Source organism: Manacus candei, unplaced genomic scaffold (genome assembly GCF_025592945.1).
Source record: "Manacus candei isolate 608988 ecotype Guabito, Panama unplaced genomic scaffold, ASM2559294v1 h1tg000003l, whole genome shotgun sequence".
NCBI classification, from domain to species: domain Eukaryota; kingdom Metazoa; phylum Chordata; class Aves; order Passeriformes; family Pipridae; genus Manacus; species Manacus candei.
Window position 1 is genome coordinate 17,275,155 of NW_026138051.1, and position 15,688 is coordinate 17,290,842.

Consider the following 15,688-nt stretch of genomic DNA (forward strand, 5'->3'; position numbering starts at 1 on the left):
GTAAGTGCCAGCGTACATTAGCGCTGCCTTTGGTGTCATTCAGAGCTGCAAGTTCCTGAGCAGACAGTGTTTGCCATGCATGGCTGAAGATTGTGAGGGCTGTAGCCCTGCCATGACATGGTGCTACAGCCCAGCCACTGACACCTGGAAAAGGGGTTTTGAACTTCCAAATTGAGTCAGGGTCCCTTGCAGGAGACAGGAGAAACTGTCCCTTGGGGATACCTGCCCCTCTGCACAGTTCAAAAATGCATAAAAATTGAAGAGGAAACTGCCCAGGAACTCGTGTAAATCCAGTCTTTTCTTCTCGTCCATTCACTTTGTGAAGTGGCCAGCAAGAGACAGTTTAAGAGCCCAACTGGTGGCCAACAGCATCTTCCCAAGGGTTTGCATTTGAACTATGATCTCAGGGCATCTCTGCAAGCCACCTTTCTCACAGAAACTAATTCTTGCCACAGATCCTCAAGAGCTCTGCAATGGCAGGCACTGCTGCAGCATCACAACCTGAAGAAGTCTCCTTTCCCAACACTGATATGCCTCCACTCGCAAAGGAGGCAGAGTAAAGAAGGACTTGGAAAACAGCCAACGTATGTGTGGAGGAACAAGAAACAGAATGGCAGCGTTTCCGAGCTTGGAGAGACCTGAATGGTGCTTGAGGAAAACACCAACTTATGGACTTGCATGTTTTTACCCAGTTCTGAAGCCAGTTTAATGTACCCACACATATACCTCTGTATCAATCCCCTTGACTTGTACTACCCCAGACATGTCTGAACTTGTCCCCAGTTATTCCCACCAAAAGTTGTTTTCTCCCTTACTCTCCCCTGCTTTCCCGCTCATCCCACACTGATTGGCCAGAAAATGCCGCAGTGCGGAGTGAGCTCCCATTGGCCCCAGATACCTGACTCCTCCCAAGTTCCTCCCTCCTTCTCCCTACTCCCCAGTCCTGTGGCACCCTGAGATGTCCGTCCCATGCTCCGCCCCGGTTATCGGACCTCCCTCACCTGAACCCTACATAAGTCCTCGTTCCTCCTAATAAAATAGCTGTTGCACCCCTTCCTTCTGCCTTGTCAGACCGTTCTGTGTCGCGTCCCTGTTTCCTTCCGCACCGGGCGGTGGCAAGTATCTACTCTGATCTTTGCAGCCACTTCATTATTAAATTAACTTTTGTTGTTATTCATAGCTGGGAAGCCCCATTGATGGGGGTTTTGGTATGGCTTGGAATTGGGGAAGGAAAGAATTAAAGGAAAAACGGAAAGATGGGGGGGGTGGGGGGTGGAACTGGGGCTTCCTTCAAGTTGGCAGCGGGACGGCGTGGGGCCGGGGAGCTGTAGGGAGACTCCTCGCCACTGTGCTCAGTGCCTGGCCTCTTCCCCCCGCCCCACCCCATCGCCCAGGCTGAGAACCGTCGCCGCTGCTGCCTCAGTCTGGGGGCCGCCCCGCCTCATCGGCAACTGTTCTTGCCTCAGCCCTCAGGTGTTTTCCTCTCAGCCCGCACCAATTTTCCCCTCAATCCGCTGCCGGTTTTGCCTCAGCCCACAGCCCTTTCTGCCTCATAACTGCCCCCCCCCCCCGCCTCAGCTGCAGCCGGTTTTGTCTAAGCCCAGAGCCATTCTCATCTCAGCCCTTGTGCCCCGCTGCTTCAGCCCGCAGCGGTTTTTGCTTCAGCCTGGGGGTCACCCCATCTCAGCTGAGGCCTCAGTGATGCCGGGAAAAGGCGACGCTAGTAAAACTCAAGAGCCACAGGCGCTATGAAGCCGCTCGTTGTTTATTACGCTGCCGGACGCGCGCGAGCGCTCCCCCCTCACGGCTCCCGTTTTCTCCCCGTAGGTCATCCATATCCATCGCACTCTTGCATTGGTGCCTGTTCTTTTCTGATTTCTGTCTCCTCTGAGCATTTCTCCATGGGCTTAGTTTCCTGTCAAGGTAAACCCTCAAAAGACTGTGGAAAATCAGTCTTTGTGGAGCCACCTGTGCTTCGGAGCTGCCTCTGCTGTTGTGGTTATTGTTGTTGTTGTTGTTGTTGTTACCAGCTGACTACAAAGGGCTCACAGCCCCGCACAGTGGGGCTGCCTTTCGGATCTGCTGCAAGGTGGTATCTCTGTTTCACACGAGCATCTTTCATGTTGTTTCTTTCAGAGGGCATTGTGAGTGAGGAGAACCCTACGAAGAAATACACTTTACAGCAGATAATTGGCCAAGGGTAAGTCCAATCTCAGCTACTTCCATAAAACCATGGGCCAGGGATTTTGCTGGTGTCCTATCAAGCATGCAGTCGGGCAAGCTGCAAACATGGGCAGACACTGGGCTTACATCCTCCTGTCTGTCAGTCCTGATCAGTATTTAATAACTGTGGTCAGAAGGCATTGTCAAAGACAACTCAATGCTGGCAGTCTCTTGCCTGTAACAAGGAGCAGGACGTGGAGTATGTCCTATGTTTTCTCCTGGCCACCCTGCATGGCAGAGGGCTGCTGGGCTGCTGGGCTGCTGCTGAAGCCGAGTGTTTTATAAACACTGGGCAGCAGAGCTCTGCTCTCTGGGCTGGCTTTCTCACCCAGGGCCTAAACACCTTCTCCTTTCTTGGCTGCTGCTCTGTTTCTAGGAGTTGTGGAACAGTTTTCCGAGGAGTTGACATTGCCACAGGAGGACAGGTAAGGGCCAGCACCCCCGGCAGATTGTGCAGCTCTCGAGTGCTTTCCCCTCCGCTGGCAGCTGTGGCCACAGCTCTGGGTGGCCACGAGATCTTTGCTGCAGAGACTGTTCCTCTGAGGGCAGACAAGTGTCAGCCTGCAACACACGGTTTGGACAGACCTTGTCCTTATTATGTCCCCAAAAGAAGGCAAGGAGGGCAGGGGTATCTTTCAGAGAAGGACACCTTTGCTCAGACTTATTTACTGACTATGCTAATGCATCAGCTACTTGGTGGCTCCTTACCCAGCTGCAGTGCTGCACTTGGGAAGTGCACTTACACAGGAGTCTGCAAGGGATCTAAAGGCCCTGAGCGCTGCTCATAACCCCGGCCACACCCATAAAATACCCTAGAATGGGTTATTCCTTTTCAAACCCAGAAAAGAACTGCAAATAGGAACTGGGTTAAAAACGTTCTTTAGAGTTGCAAAATCCAACTTCAAGATGTTACAAAGTACAGGGATTATATTTTTCTGTGTAACCCTCATGACCTTTCAGGATGGGATTTCCCACACTATGGATTGATTGTTTGGAGACCATTTGTCCAGAGTTTACAAGGCAAAATGTCTATAGCCATGTGTCCTGTAACTGGCACACAAGGGCGAGTGGAGGAATCGCCTCTTGTCCTGTCAGTTAAGAAGCTCTGGTGTCTAATCCCAGGCAGTTTGGCCCACCCTGGCTCCATCATTCCAAAGACACCTGCTCCATGTGCGTTGTGGTCCTGTGCAACAGACTTCTCAAGTCTGTGGCTTTCAATCTCCTTTTAGGTGGCCATCAAGAAGATTTTACTTGGAGACCAAAAGCATCAAAGCGAAAAAGTTGTCCTGAGTAGCATGAGGCACCCCAATATCATTCGCTATATAGACAGGTGAGTGGTTCTGGGATTATCACATCATTGACACACTGCAAGCCAAGGGCTAAAAAGCCACTTTGGTCACTGGAAGAACATGGAGCTCTTCATTATTTCTCAACTCCTCCACCTGCAGTGGATGGGAGGAGCAGGGCACAGGTCTCTTAGCTCCTTCAGGGAGGAGCTTGTCTTGTGTCTGCCTTGGCCTTTTCTGGTATAGGTAGTTTGAAGTGTGTCTTCCAAAACCTCCATCTGCCATGTCTTCCTAAAGCCACAGCCCTTCAGTTCACTACCTCCCTGTTCTTTTGGGGTCTGGTTTTTTTCAAACTGATCATCTTTTCTTTGCCTTAATGATACGTGCTGATAAACCCACCTAGAAATTATTGCCCTTGGGGTTTTCCCTCTACTTTCTGTTGCTGTGGATGCCAAGAAGCCTAGGCTCTTGTTTGCACAACCACACAATGTGCCAGGTTTTAAATGGTTTTCCCTGTTTCTGAATGCACTCTATGCAGTGCTTTCCAAGGGGTTGACCAACATCTGCCCTCAGTGGTGCACACTCTCCTCCCATGGAGAAGTCTGTGTTGCCTGCTTCCTGGAGTTCAGGCTGGAAGGGAGGAGTTAAGATGATGAAGCAGCTGATGGCAATGTCCTGGTTCCAGATTTCTCTCTGCTGTCACTAAACTGCATTTTTGCCTTGCTTGCCATCTAGGACATCTCCTTTTTCACAGATGAGCCTTTCTCATTTAGCCTGCTCAGATTCTCTCTTCATTTACAAGTGACCTGGCAAGAAAACTCAACTGCAGTCTTTCCCATAAGGTCATTTAGCTGGGCCCATTCATCTCCATGCTGTGGGTTTCTTCTTTCAGCTACCTTTTCAATGAAGAACTCTGGCTGGTGATGGAATATGTGGAGGGATTCACCTTAGCTCCATTCAAGCTCTTGAGCAAGAGATGATAGCCTCTATCAGCTGGGAGGTAAGGGATGCTGACCGTGCTTCTGACAGCTTGGACAGGATGGTTCTTTGCAAAAGGTGGTAAGAACAGGAGTGATTTCCTCTTCAGAGCTTTGATTCTGCATTGCTGTTATGATGTGGAGAAGAAAAGAGCATCCAAGTGAACGGCCTGCCAGTCTCACTGCATTTCCTGTACTCTGTTATTATACTCCTATAATGTTGTTGTACTTTCCTTTCTAGTTTAATTTCATTTTATTTTATTTATTATTCCAAACTTTGCCACTTGAGGTATGTCTGCAATTGATGTGTCACCTGGAAATTTGATCTTTTAGAGCCATTTCCTTTTTTGTGGGAAAAAAATCAGCCTAATTAATTTTCTCCTTGTGTTTCTGTGTTTAATCTCAGTGCCTGAAAGCCCTGGACTTCCTTCATTCAAATCGAGTGATCCACAGAGTCATCAAAAGTGGCAATATTCTTCTGGGAATGGATGGATCTGTGAAATTGAGTAGGTGTTCCTCGTCAGGCACAGCATTCCTGGGAGGCAGGGTATATATAGTGTATATATATATATATGTATATATATACAGAGTTTGTGTAAATATATATTGTGTGTATCTACACAATGTACTGTAGAATTATAACCGTTGTATATAGATAATGTATATATGTGTTTGTATATAGACTGTGTATATAGTGTGTATATATGTAGTGTATATATATATAGCGTTTGTGTAAATATATATTGTGTGTATCTGTAGTATATGTATATAAATATGTATTTTTATAGACATTCGGAGGCCCTTCTATAGGTGCTACACACTGTAGAGAGAGGTGTAATATCGTGTATAGGATAATGTATGATGTCTTCTGTAAACGATACCCTGTATTTATCGGTGTGTGTGTTGCGTCGGTACCTGGCCATGGTTTTACCTGGACGGATGGAAGGATGGGTGGGTGAATGGATACAGATCGCCCTCTCGCGGCTGCCAGCGGGGCAGGCGGAGGCAGAAGTCCCTGAATATGTGTTTGTAAACCTTTTGCTTCAGTCACTTCACATTGAAGTTATGAAAGGCCGAAATGAAACATTTCCCACCCATTTCCCCCGTTTTCATTTCCGAGGGACTCTCTGCTGAAGGTGGCCTGAGTATGTACATAAATGCAGCACCCTCCAAAAAACCCTGTTTTTCCCACAAGTTGTTAAAAAATACTGCCCAGCTCTGTTAGGAGCTGGAGCCCACAGTGAGGGGGCATCGTCCCTGCCCAGCCTTGGCTATCATGCGGGGAACAGGCAGCCTTGCTTCACCTGGGATTCACTGGGGAAGCCAGAAGCCTTGTAAATCAGCACAGCCAGTTGTGTTCCCAGCTTGGGAACTCAGCTCCTTCTGATGGGCAAACCCTGTCTGTTCCAACTACTTCCAAGAAATAATAAATGCAGATGTACAGACATTCTACTTGGCCTCAGCCTCCTGCAGCTCCCAGCACTGCCATTCCCTCCAGGCAGTACTGGAGTTCAAAGGTTGCCTGTCCCTATGCCATGGGGACAAACTAGAAATATTTGGAGCTGACAGAATTCCAAGGCCTAAAAGCCACAACTTTCATACTCATCACCCAAACTTCCCTCTTTGTCAGGCTGTGCACAAGCAGGAATTGCGGGTCATGCTCCCTCTGCCTTGCTGGTGCTGGGGACAACCCTTACACAGAGACTGAAATTTCAGAGGATAAGCAACCCTGAAGCCATGAGTGTACAGAGAATTTCACTTGCCTGTGGGGCATGTAGTTCACATAGCTGACAAACACTCTGTGTGCTAAATGGCCTGAACCCAAGCTATTTGAAAAGAGCAGGATTTAGGTACTTGGTACATGCAGCTGAGCTGATGGCACTGTAGCATCGTTCATAGCTTTACATTCCATCTCCAACGTGTCAGAGCATTTTCCTACCACAGCAGCGATCCTATTGGAGCCCCAAAGAGACTTAAAAACTTTTTCTGAAAACATTAACGCTATCAGAAGCCATTTTATAAAAGTTGCACAGTGTGGCCGGAGTGGTTATGAGATACACAGAAATCCAAATTTCCTGGCTGTACAAAAGGCAGAACAGTCATCCTTCAGCTTCTCTTTACAGACCAGAATTTGCAGCCGTATAAAATCCACTTCCAAGTGTCTGACACAGCGAGCCTCTTGCACTGCCAGGGTCACTGCCCAGTGTGCCCACACACAAAGAGCTGTGAGGGAACCCTGCCACAAGGCTGCAGGCAGAACGTAAGAGAAAGTTTGTACCAGAACCCTGCTTTGAAGGAAATGTGAAACAATACCTGTTCTCCATGACAGCCAAGTGAAACTTTATCAAAGATGTTGGATTTGTCAGCAATAAATCAAAGCAAAATTTTGAGAGTGAAACCTGACACCTGCCAGGGCACAAGACCTTGGTTTTAGAAACCCGTCCTTGTCATGAGCTAATTTGCTTCTTTTTCAGTCTGGTGCTACCCATCTAACAAGAGAAAAGGAGTGTTATTCCATGTTTAGCATCATGTGGATTAAACAAAGCTTCCTTAGCTAGGAGGCTCCCATTAGTGAATTTGTGCTCTGAGCAAAACCCCAGCTGAACTGTGAGGTGCCTTTCCTGCTCTTAGACAGAGATACCAACTTGTGAGTCATCAGCTTGAGGTGGAGAAGAGTCAGAAAGTTGATCTGAGAGCCTGTATGTGGACATAGCTATTATTTGCCGTGGTGTTCAAGCAGCCACTGCAAGACCTGTCCCTCTGTTTTAATTGCCCTGGCTCACAGGGTCTAAGGCCAAGAGCTATGACTGAACTCCTTGAGTTCATCACGGAACAGAAACATCTGATCTGTAGCAATAACACTGAAATGCATCGAGAAATTTATATCCCTCTATGGGGGAAAAAATCACCCCCCCAGATCCAGGCTGGCAGTGAACAAGGACTGAGTGATGTAAATCCACCTTGTGCTTGCCACTCCCCCAACCTGCTGGTAGGTGCCCATGGAGCTGGAGCCATTCCTGCCTGCATCCAATCCTACTGCTGGGAATAGATGAGGATGTGCTGGGAACTGTGAGGACAGTCACATGGGCTTCCAGCTTATGTGCTGAGAGCTCCTGAGAGATGCTGCTTGGAAGATGGTCACATCTTAATGAGATTATCTGCTAGCATTTTGTCTGGCCCCTCTTCTACTGTATGTGCTGTATCATGAACATATATATGTATAAATACGTGTTTTCCCCTCTTTCAAAGCCTCTCTCCCCATTATCAGTGATAACACGGAGAGTTTTGAGGGCTTTGTCTTTTTAAAGCGATTATGATGATGTGCACCCTGTGCTCCCGAGTCCCCGCCCCGGCAGGCACAGACGAGTCCCGCTGCTGCGAGGTGACAGCTCTGTCTGGCTCTGCGGGGCTCCGGCGCTCAGAGCTCCGCGAGGTCATCGCTGGAGAAAACCTTGATGGTGATGTGACCCGGCACCTCGGCTGCTTCCTGGCCGCCTCTCCCTCGGAGCTGCAGCGTCTGCTGCTCTCGGGGGTCACTGGGGGAAGCTGCCAGCACTGCCTGCCCCAGGAGCTGGTCACACAGGATGTTGCTGTTCCAGACCTAAAGACAAGGGAACAGAAAAGAACCCAGCTGAAGTGTTGCTGCTCTCACATTCCATCTGCAAGGGCAGTGCTCGAGGACGGTCACCCCCATTAGCCCCCGGAAAAAGCAGTGAGGAGTGGGCGTACATCTAAATTTAGCTAATTGTCTAGAGAGCATGTGGGAGAGTCTGGATTTGCATGCTCATTTACATACTCTATGCAAATAAGGAGTGAATGCAGCTTTTTGCTTTCTAGGTCACAGCTTGCCTTTGGTTTTGTTTCAAATGCTGACTCTGGACAACACGTGGCTTTTCTTTGTCTCTGTTTCATTGGGTACCATATAAGGCAAAAGGTAATTCCAAAAATTCTTTCAAAGCCTTGGAATGAAATATGCCTTCAGATTCCTAAGTGCCATCAGCTGGTGTTTATGGAGCAGACTTAGACTGGAGAATCAGCAGAACAGCTCCAGGCATAACTCACTGAGGGGAGCAGAGATTCTCACACTTCGCTCCTGGGTATCAGTCATACAAAGGAAGAGCTGGCACAGGTGAAGCCCAGTGATGCTGCTGTGCTCCCCTTCCTGCCCTCAGCGGCCTGTCCTGTGTGGTTTGTCTCACCTGGATTGTGATAGGACTGTCAATGTTCTTCTTGTAAAAAATCACTTGTGTGTTGAAGACGGGACTGGTCGTGTCGTGCTGCACAGGGGAGCGCACATTTTGGTTCTCACACTTGACAAGCACATAGGGATCTGCTCCTAAAACACAAACAGCAGCACAGTTCTTAGGACAAAGAATGGCAGCTGAGACCTGCCCAGAAACCCAGGAGAGAATTCCCTCCTGTGCCTCACAGCACTGCTGCTACTGAGCACAGGAACAGGGAACCGGAGCACGCTACAGCCACTGTTACCTGCCCAGGTGAAAACACAGAATCATGGAATGGTTTGGGTTGGAAGGGACCTTGAAGACCATCTGGTTTCAGTTTCATGCCCCTGCCATGGGCAGGAACACCTTCCATTAGACTCGGTTGCTCCAAGCCCCATCCAACCTGGCCCTGGACACTTCCAGGGATGGGGCAGCCACAGCTTCTCTGGGCAACCTGTGTGAGGGCTCCACCCCCCTCACAGGGAAGAATTTCTTCCCAATATCCCATCTAACCCCGCCCTCTGTCAGTGGGAAGCCATTCCCTCTTGTCCTGTCACTCCAAACTGTTGTCCAAAGTCCCTCTCCAACTCTCTTGGAGTCCCTTTGAGTACTGGAAGGGGCTCTAAGGTCTCCCTGGAGCCTTCTCTTCTCCAGAATGAACAACTCCATCTCTTTCATTCTAGCAGCAACTGGGTGCTCAGAGCTGGAAAGCAGGCCCCATTTGCTGTGAAACCAGCTCACTCCTAGACAGGGATCATGATCTTCCCACATTCCCTTGCTGTGCATCCTCCTGGCTCATCTAACAGGAAGTTTTCAAAGTGAGTCTCTGAGCTTCCCGACACTGCTCTAAGATGTGACAGCCAAAATGCATCTGTGCACATGACATCTGATATGAAGTTCTGGGTGCCTTGGCCAAAATGAAAGGTAAAATCTGTTCATCTTCCACAATTCCTGTGTAGGGTAAGGACAGGAACTGCACGGAAATGCTTTTAGGTCCCTGAATGCACACGTCAGTGGCCACCCTTAGACTGCCAAGCTAGAAAGAAAGTGCTGTCTCTTGTACTCAGATATGAGCGTTAGTGTTAGGAGGTAGTTTTCAAGAAGCAGTTTCTCTTCGAGAAAGCAAAATGTTGTCAAAATACAAACACATTTTCTACAAGTGCACTGGTTTCAAGAAAGTTTTCTGTGGAAAACTGTCAAAGCAAATCCTCCCCAGTTTGTCATTTCATTCCCATAAACCTGAGACAATCTATTCAGTTCTGTCATTTGGATTGATGTAATTCTAAAGTTTATGTTACCACAACTATGATAGGTCTAGTTAATATTTTAAATTACACTTGAATCACACCTGACCTACTGAGATTATTTAACCTTCTAGAAATGCTTTGTTGTTTTTACACTGAGCATTTTTATTTATTATTAATGTTGATATTTTCTTTCCCTTCCAGTAAAGAGCAAGAACCAATTTGGAAATGCCTATCTTTATCCTCAAATAGAATGGGCCATTCCACTCTTTAGTTAACTTCTAATTAGACACAGGCAATACCATTTTTTGTATTTCAACACAACTATCTCCTGTCCATTCCTGTTGTTAACGACAGCATACCTGTTTTTACATACGTTGCTACTTCTTATATACAGATTTTAAATAAAACCACTGAGTGCGTGTAAGAGTAAGTCAGGCTCACAATAGTTTCTTACACATTTCTTACACACATTTTGTCACCATCTAATTGCAAATGCCACCGCTGGAGTGACAGCACTAAGGCAGCTTTAGTTTTTTAACAATCCATACCCAGGATGATTTTCCTCAAACACATCACTCATTTACAAGAACAAATACCAACACCTCACACAAACAAACCACAAAGCAGCTGCATCCAAACCAGAGGGAGTCACTTCCCTGTACAAGACACAGATTTTTCCGTATGCTGCACTGTGGTCACACCTGGCCAGACCTGCCCCAGGCCCATTATGCTGACAACACCTCACAGTTCTGTAGCAGGTGACAGAGTATTGGCTTCTCTGATAGGCAAGTACTTTCTGTGTCACTGAACGTGTGAATTTAGCTCTGGGGCATGGGGTGGCACCACGCAGTGGGATCAGGGATGGAAAAGCTGCCCTCTTTGCTAAGCAGTTGGGAAAATGGGTCTGAATAAAATTGGGTCTTGCATGTCACCCCAATGGTGTCAACTGCTTTGTCTGAGGGCAAAGAGCAGAGCAACATCCGATCACTAAGAGTAACTAAGAGATAAAGGGCATAAGGAGGGTTGGGGAAAGGACACAGAGCATAAAGAGGTGACAGGTGTATCTGCTGAATGGATGAGGGAGTAGGTAAGTGAAAGGAAAAGATATTATTTGAAAAACATTCAAATTCTCAGCAAGAGCTCAAGAAATGGAGGGAGGCAGAAGAGGAACACAAAAGGTTCCTGCACAGCATGACCCCATGATGGCAGGGCTGAATGGTCAGTTATATTAGGATTACTGACTCCAGTTCCAGAACAAAAGGAAGAAATGGAAGAGAGGCATATGGGGGATGAGACAAGGGATGTTCTCTGCTATGGCTGATTTATTTACAGGACAGAGATAAAGCAGAAAGGGCTGCTCACATGGAAAAGCAACATCCTAGTGTTGGCCATGAGCTGGGAATGAAAACAACTGGAGCTGCTACTCTGGCAACTGCCCTGGCAGTGGAAGGAGGGCTGGGTTCAGTTTTCAGGCACACATATGGCTCCAGCTATGCCCTGAACACTACATTGTGTGTAACAGCTCTCTCACCTCAGTCCTGGCCATACTGCTGCTTTGGGAAGTTGTACAAAAGAAAAGTGTGAAGGAAAAAGCTGGAATTTGTAAAAGCCAGAAACACCTGAACAACGATGACATCTCTAAAGCTTAAAGAAATCCATGATCAGTAGTCTAAGGCTGCTTGAGTTCTTGAGAATTGCAGTGAGGATCTAACATCCACATTCTTCTGCACTGTACCAAAACAAAAAGCTTTCTAGAAAACATTCTTGAGAAAAAGTTTCCAGAGGCATTCCCACTCCTCTCCAGCTGAATTGCTTTTACTGGTACACGGAGAGCTCTGACACAGTCACTGGAAAGGGCATCGAACAAACAGAGTAGACACAGTGCTGAGACACAAGCACTGCTCTGGGTTGTTTTGCCTCCTGCTGGTGAGTCTTAGCTTCTCCTTCCTTCTATTTCTCAGGCTGCTCCAAAGGCAGCTTCAACAAAAGGTACCATATTCTCTGCTTATCAGGTCAGTCACAGGCCTGTCCGAGGATCGCAACACTCAGTTTGGAACAGAAGTAGTGAAAAACAATTAAACATGAAAATTCAACACAGAATTTCAGCAAGGAGACTTAAAATGCAAAAGGTTTCTCGAAGAGAAACTCTTGGGAAAAAGGTATGACAGGCAGTAGCGACAGCAATTTTTAAAACAGGCTTGGAAATGAGACAGAAAACCTCCGAGCACCCAGAATTTCCTTATCATCCTGCAGATCTGCCACTATGTTTGGCTCATAAACAGCTAGATCCACTTCAGAACAAGCTAACTTGGAGAGGTACCTCCACGAGGAGCAGCCTGTGTGCATTAAGGATTGAGTCTGGGCAGTTAGATCCATCCACTATTCTTTACAACAGCAAACCATCCATTATTTTTTCTGGACAGGGCAATGGATCAGTGATGGCACCAAGGAGGAGCTTTCCAATATACATTTAAAATAAAGATTAAATAACCTTCCTCTGGCCAGCAAGAGGGCTCTGATGACAAACAGTTTATGAACCAGCACTGGCTGTGCAATTCTCATTCTCTTCCAGCTTTGTTTATGTAGCTATTTAGAAATTTGTGCTAGGCACAACTCTCAGATGACAGTGATGGGCTTATGTGAAGAACAGTGCACTCAAGTCTCAAATCCTTGATTCTCTGTTCAGGCTGCTCTTTCTGCATCTGCATACCCCAATACTTAGAGACATCCTGAAGTTTTCAGGGCACTTTGCCCTATTCAGATGGAATGCCAGTCTCAGTTCTCAGAAGCTCCAGAATGAAGCTCTCCTTTATCTCTCCTCCTTTATCACCAGGGTTTGTCTTCTCTCTATGCTAAGGGATGACAGTGACAAACCAGGCAGGTGGCTGGCCAAGGCAGAACACGGTTGACAGGTGACAGAGACTGAGCACAAGGAAAGAGGCAGCTGGAGAGCTGAGATGCTGCCGATCAGAAGGCGCAGGAGTCAGGAAGCCCTGGTGAAATGCAGTGGGACTAACTGGAACACAGCAGCTCTCTTAGAAACAAGTTGCCAACAACCTTTGTACCAGAAAATGAGTAACCTTTGTGTGAGGTCCTCCTAGCAGCAGGAGGACACAGCCACTTCATCTACCTGTTTTCTGCTTGAATAAACATATTGACTGGGCCTAATCTGAAAGCAAACCTCTCCTTGTCACTCCCAGTGGCAAGTGCTGTGTGGTCTCTTCCCTCATCTCACAGTGCTAGCTAGACAGGGGACTGCTGTTGATTTTTAAATCTAGTTCCCATCAGGAAATGCTCCAAGACCAGCAGGTAAGGCCAGTATTATAGTAACTACCCATGTGACTTTTCCAAATTCCTGGGTGCTGTTTCTTCTTAAAGTAAGCATGGAAGAGAGTCCAGATGTGGATCCAAAGAAGTCAGAGAGGAGATTAGGGATGACCAGGAGTTCCATTCTTCTGTGGCAATACTAGGAAGCAGTCTTGGAATGTGGGATATTTCCTGTCCCTGGACACATTAATTTCTAGTCTAAGTTTACAATCAGTATGTTTCAAGAAATTTCTATATCCAATCTTTTGATCTATTAAACAAACAAAGTGAGAAACATTACCATACCCAGTTTTTTCTGCTACCAAAAATGGACTTTAGTATCAATCAGAAGCTTTGCCAAGTTTCCCAGCAAGGTGCCCTTAGAAGGCAGTGTGCCAGGTATGGACATTACCCTGATCTTTGCACAGCTTGCTTTTATTGTCTAGCACAAATGTCAGCAGTGTGCATTTGACTGCATGGGGGTTCTATTTACACATTCTCCCTACTTCATTTCTCTGAAGTTGCTACAAGATGTGGCATTCTCCAAGACAATCTATAAAGGTGTTTTGTGAGTACTTCATGAGTTGGAGACACAGAGAAAAAAAGGCTAATAAAGAAAGAGTCAAACAGGGATTTCACAGCAGAATTCAAGATAATGGGGAAGCCACTGAAGTGAAGTAACTCAGCTCTCCTTCAGAGCTCTCTGAATGGATGAGATTTGGAATTTCAGGCTGAAAAGAGGCAAAGGCTTTTACTTGAAAGCTTTATGTTGATACAAAAAGAAAGTATTTTAACTTTTTGTGGTGAAGTTTTATTCAATGTCAAACAATAAGATTCATCTAGGTTTTGTGTTCACATCCCTGTATGTTTCTGACAGATTTAAAACTGGCACAGTGTTTCACACAGGGAAATGGAAACACTTCAGAAAAAATTTACAATGATAGACTGATATTTCTTCAGCCACTTGATGGATTGAATACTAATTCCCAAATAGTATCACTTGATCCAATTATTCACTTTTTCAGCAGATAGAATAATCAAGCAGAAATTTTGCTTAGGTTTCAACAGGAAACCTCTGGGTCCATTTCCAACAGACTGTTCTTTCCACACCTTTTCAGTTCTGTCAAGGTAATCATCAGCCCAACACTGGTTGTTGAAACCAAAGTGGAAGAATATGTTTCAGTTCAACCTGACCGTGTGTGATAGTACTGGGTCCTAAAGGTATTTGACTATGGTGTGGTTAAAATATCTATTACACACTGTGTGTATGTTCCTGAGGGTCTGTGTCATGATGCACCAAATCCCACAGCGCTCTGAGCTGAAGCCTGGTCTTTGGCATCTACAGGCAATTGGTTCCTATTGGATCTTGTCAGCTCTGTAATTGTGCTAAAGACTGTGCAATGCCAAGGGTGGAAAATTGGCTTTGGTTGTTTTACTGAAGGGAACATTAGAGAAAAATGTTTAAGGAATTTTAAAAGCAGAAAAATCCATTCTTAAAAATTAAAAAGTCCATCACAGGGCAGGAACATGCTGACTCTTTCCAATGCACTGCTCTGCTGCTCTTGTCACATAAAGCCCCTTTGGTTTCACCCATCCACCCTGCCTGGTTGAGAACAGTGAGCCAAACCTCATCGTGCTTGGCTGAGGTGTTTGTGGCTCTTGTTTTTCAAGAAAATTACCAAGAAATATGAACTGAGTCCATTTTCTGCATCTCTTCCCACAGAGACAACCACACTTGACAGAAAGTGGCTTTCCCAGTGAAAAGTACATTCAGTCACCACTCAGTGGGTGCCAGGACGTAACAGTTGCTGTTTTGCATCCCCATATTCATCTTATCTCTCCTCTGGAGTAGATTTTACAACATGATGAAAAAAAATCCCATAAATCCTCAGTTGTTTGTATAATTTCTGACTGCTTATGTATCAAATAATCTTTAGAGGACTGGAAAGCCCCTTCCACTCTTCGAGGTTCACTTTCCACTTACCGCCTGATCTGTCTTGCTTCTGTAAACCCTCTGCAGAGTGAACTTTGATTTGGGTGACTCTGCGTGGGTAGCCACAAAGAAGACTCCAACATGTCATTTTAGGCTTATCTGCCTTCAGCTCCCTGAAAAATAGTGGGAAAAGCAACTGAAGCAGAAGAACATCAAGTAAACAATCAAGTGTTGTGGAAATTCAGCATTTTTAGAACATGAGATTCGTACTTTTTCCTCATCTGCCATTTTGCAATTCTGTGGTGGAGAAATGACAGATGTGAGAAATAAAAATAGAGAAAACCAAAGTAAAGCAAAATCGCATTAACTTTGCACAGCTTGATTTTATTGTGTAGCACAAATGTCAGCAGTGTGCATTTGACTGCATGGGGGTTCTATTTACACATTCTCCTTACTTCATTTCTCTGAAGTTTCTATAAGATGTGGCAGTAAA

General features: G+C 46.2%; 1 protein-coding gene across 3 annotated transcripts in view; it reads right to left on the minus strand.

Moving 5' to 3' along the window:
• Positions 1 to 6,481: 6,481 nt before the first annotated feature.
• Positions 6,482 to 15,688, minus strand: part of LOC127470558 (calpain-5-like) — a 54,018-nt gene continuing 44,811 nt past the window's right edge. For all 3 annotated transcript variants that reach the window (XM_051786223.1, XM_051786203.1, XM_051786213.1), the window contains exons 12-14: positions 15,247 to 15,368; positions 8,686 to 8,822; positions 6,482 to 8,087 (exon numbers count right to left, since the gene is read on the minus strand). In XM_051786223.1, coding sequence (XP_051642183.1) covers positions 7,905 to 8,087; positions 8,686 to 8,822; positions 15,247 to 15,368 — 442 coding nt within the window. In that variant the 3' untranslated portion in view covers positions 6,482 to 7,904. The remainder of the gene's footprint in view (positions 8,088 to 8,685; positions 8,823 to 15,246; positions 15,369 to 15,688) is intronic.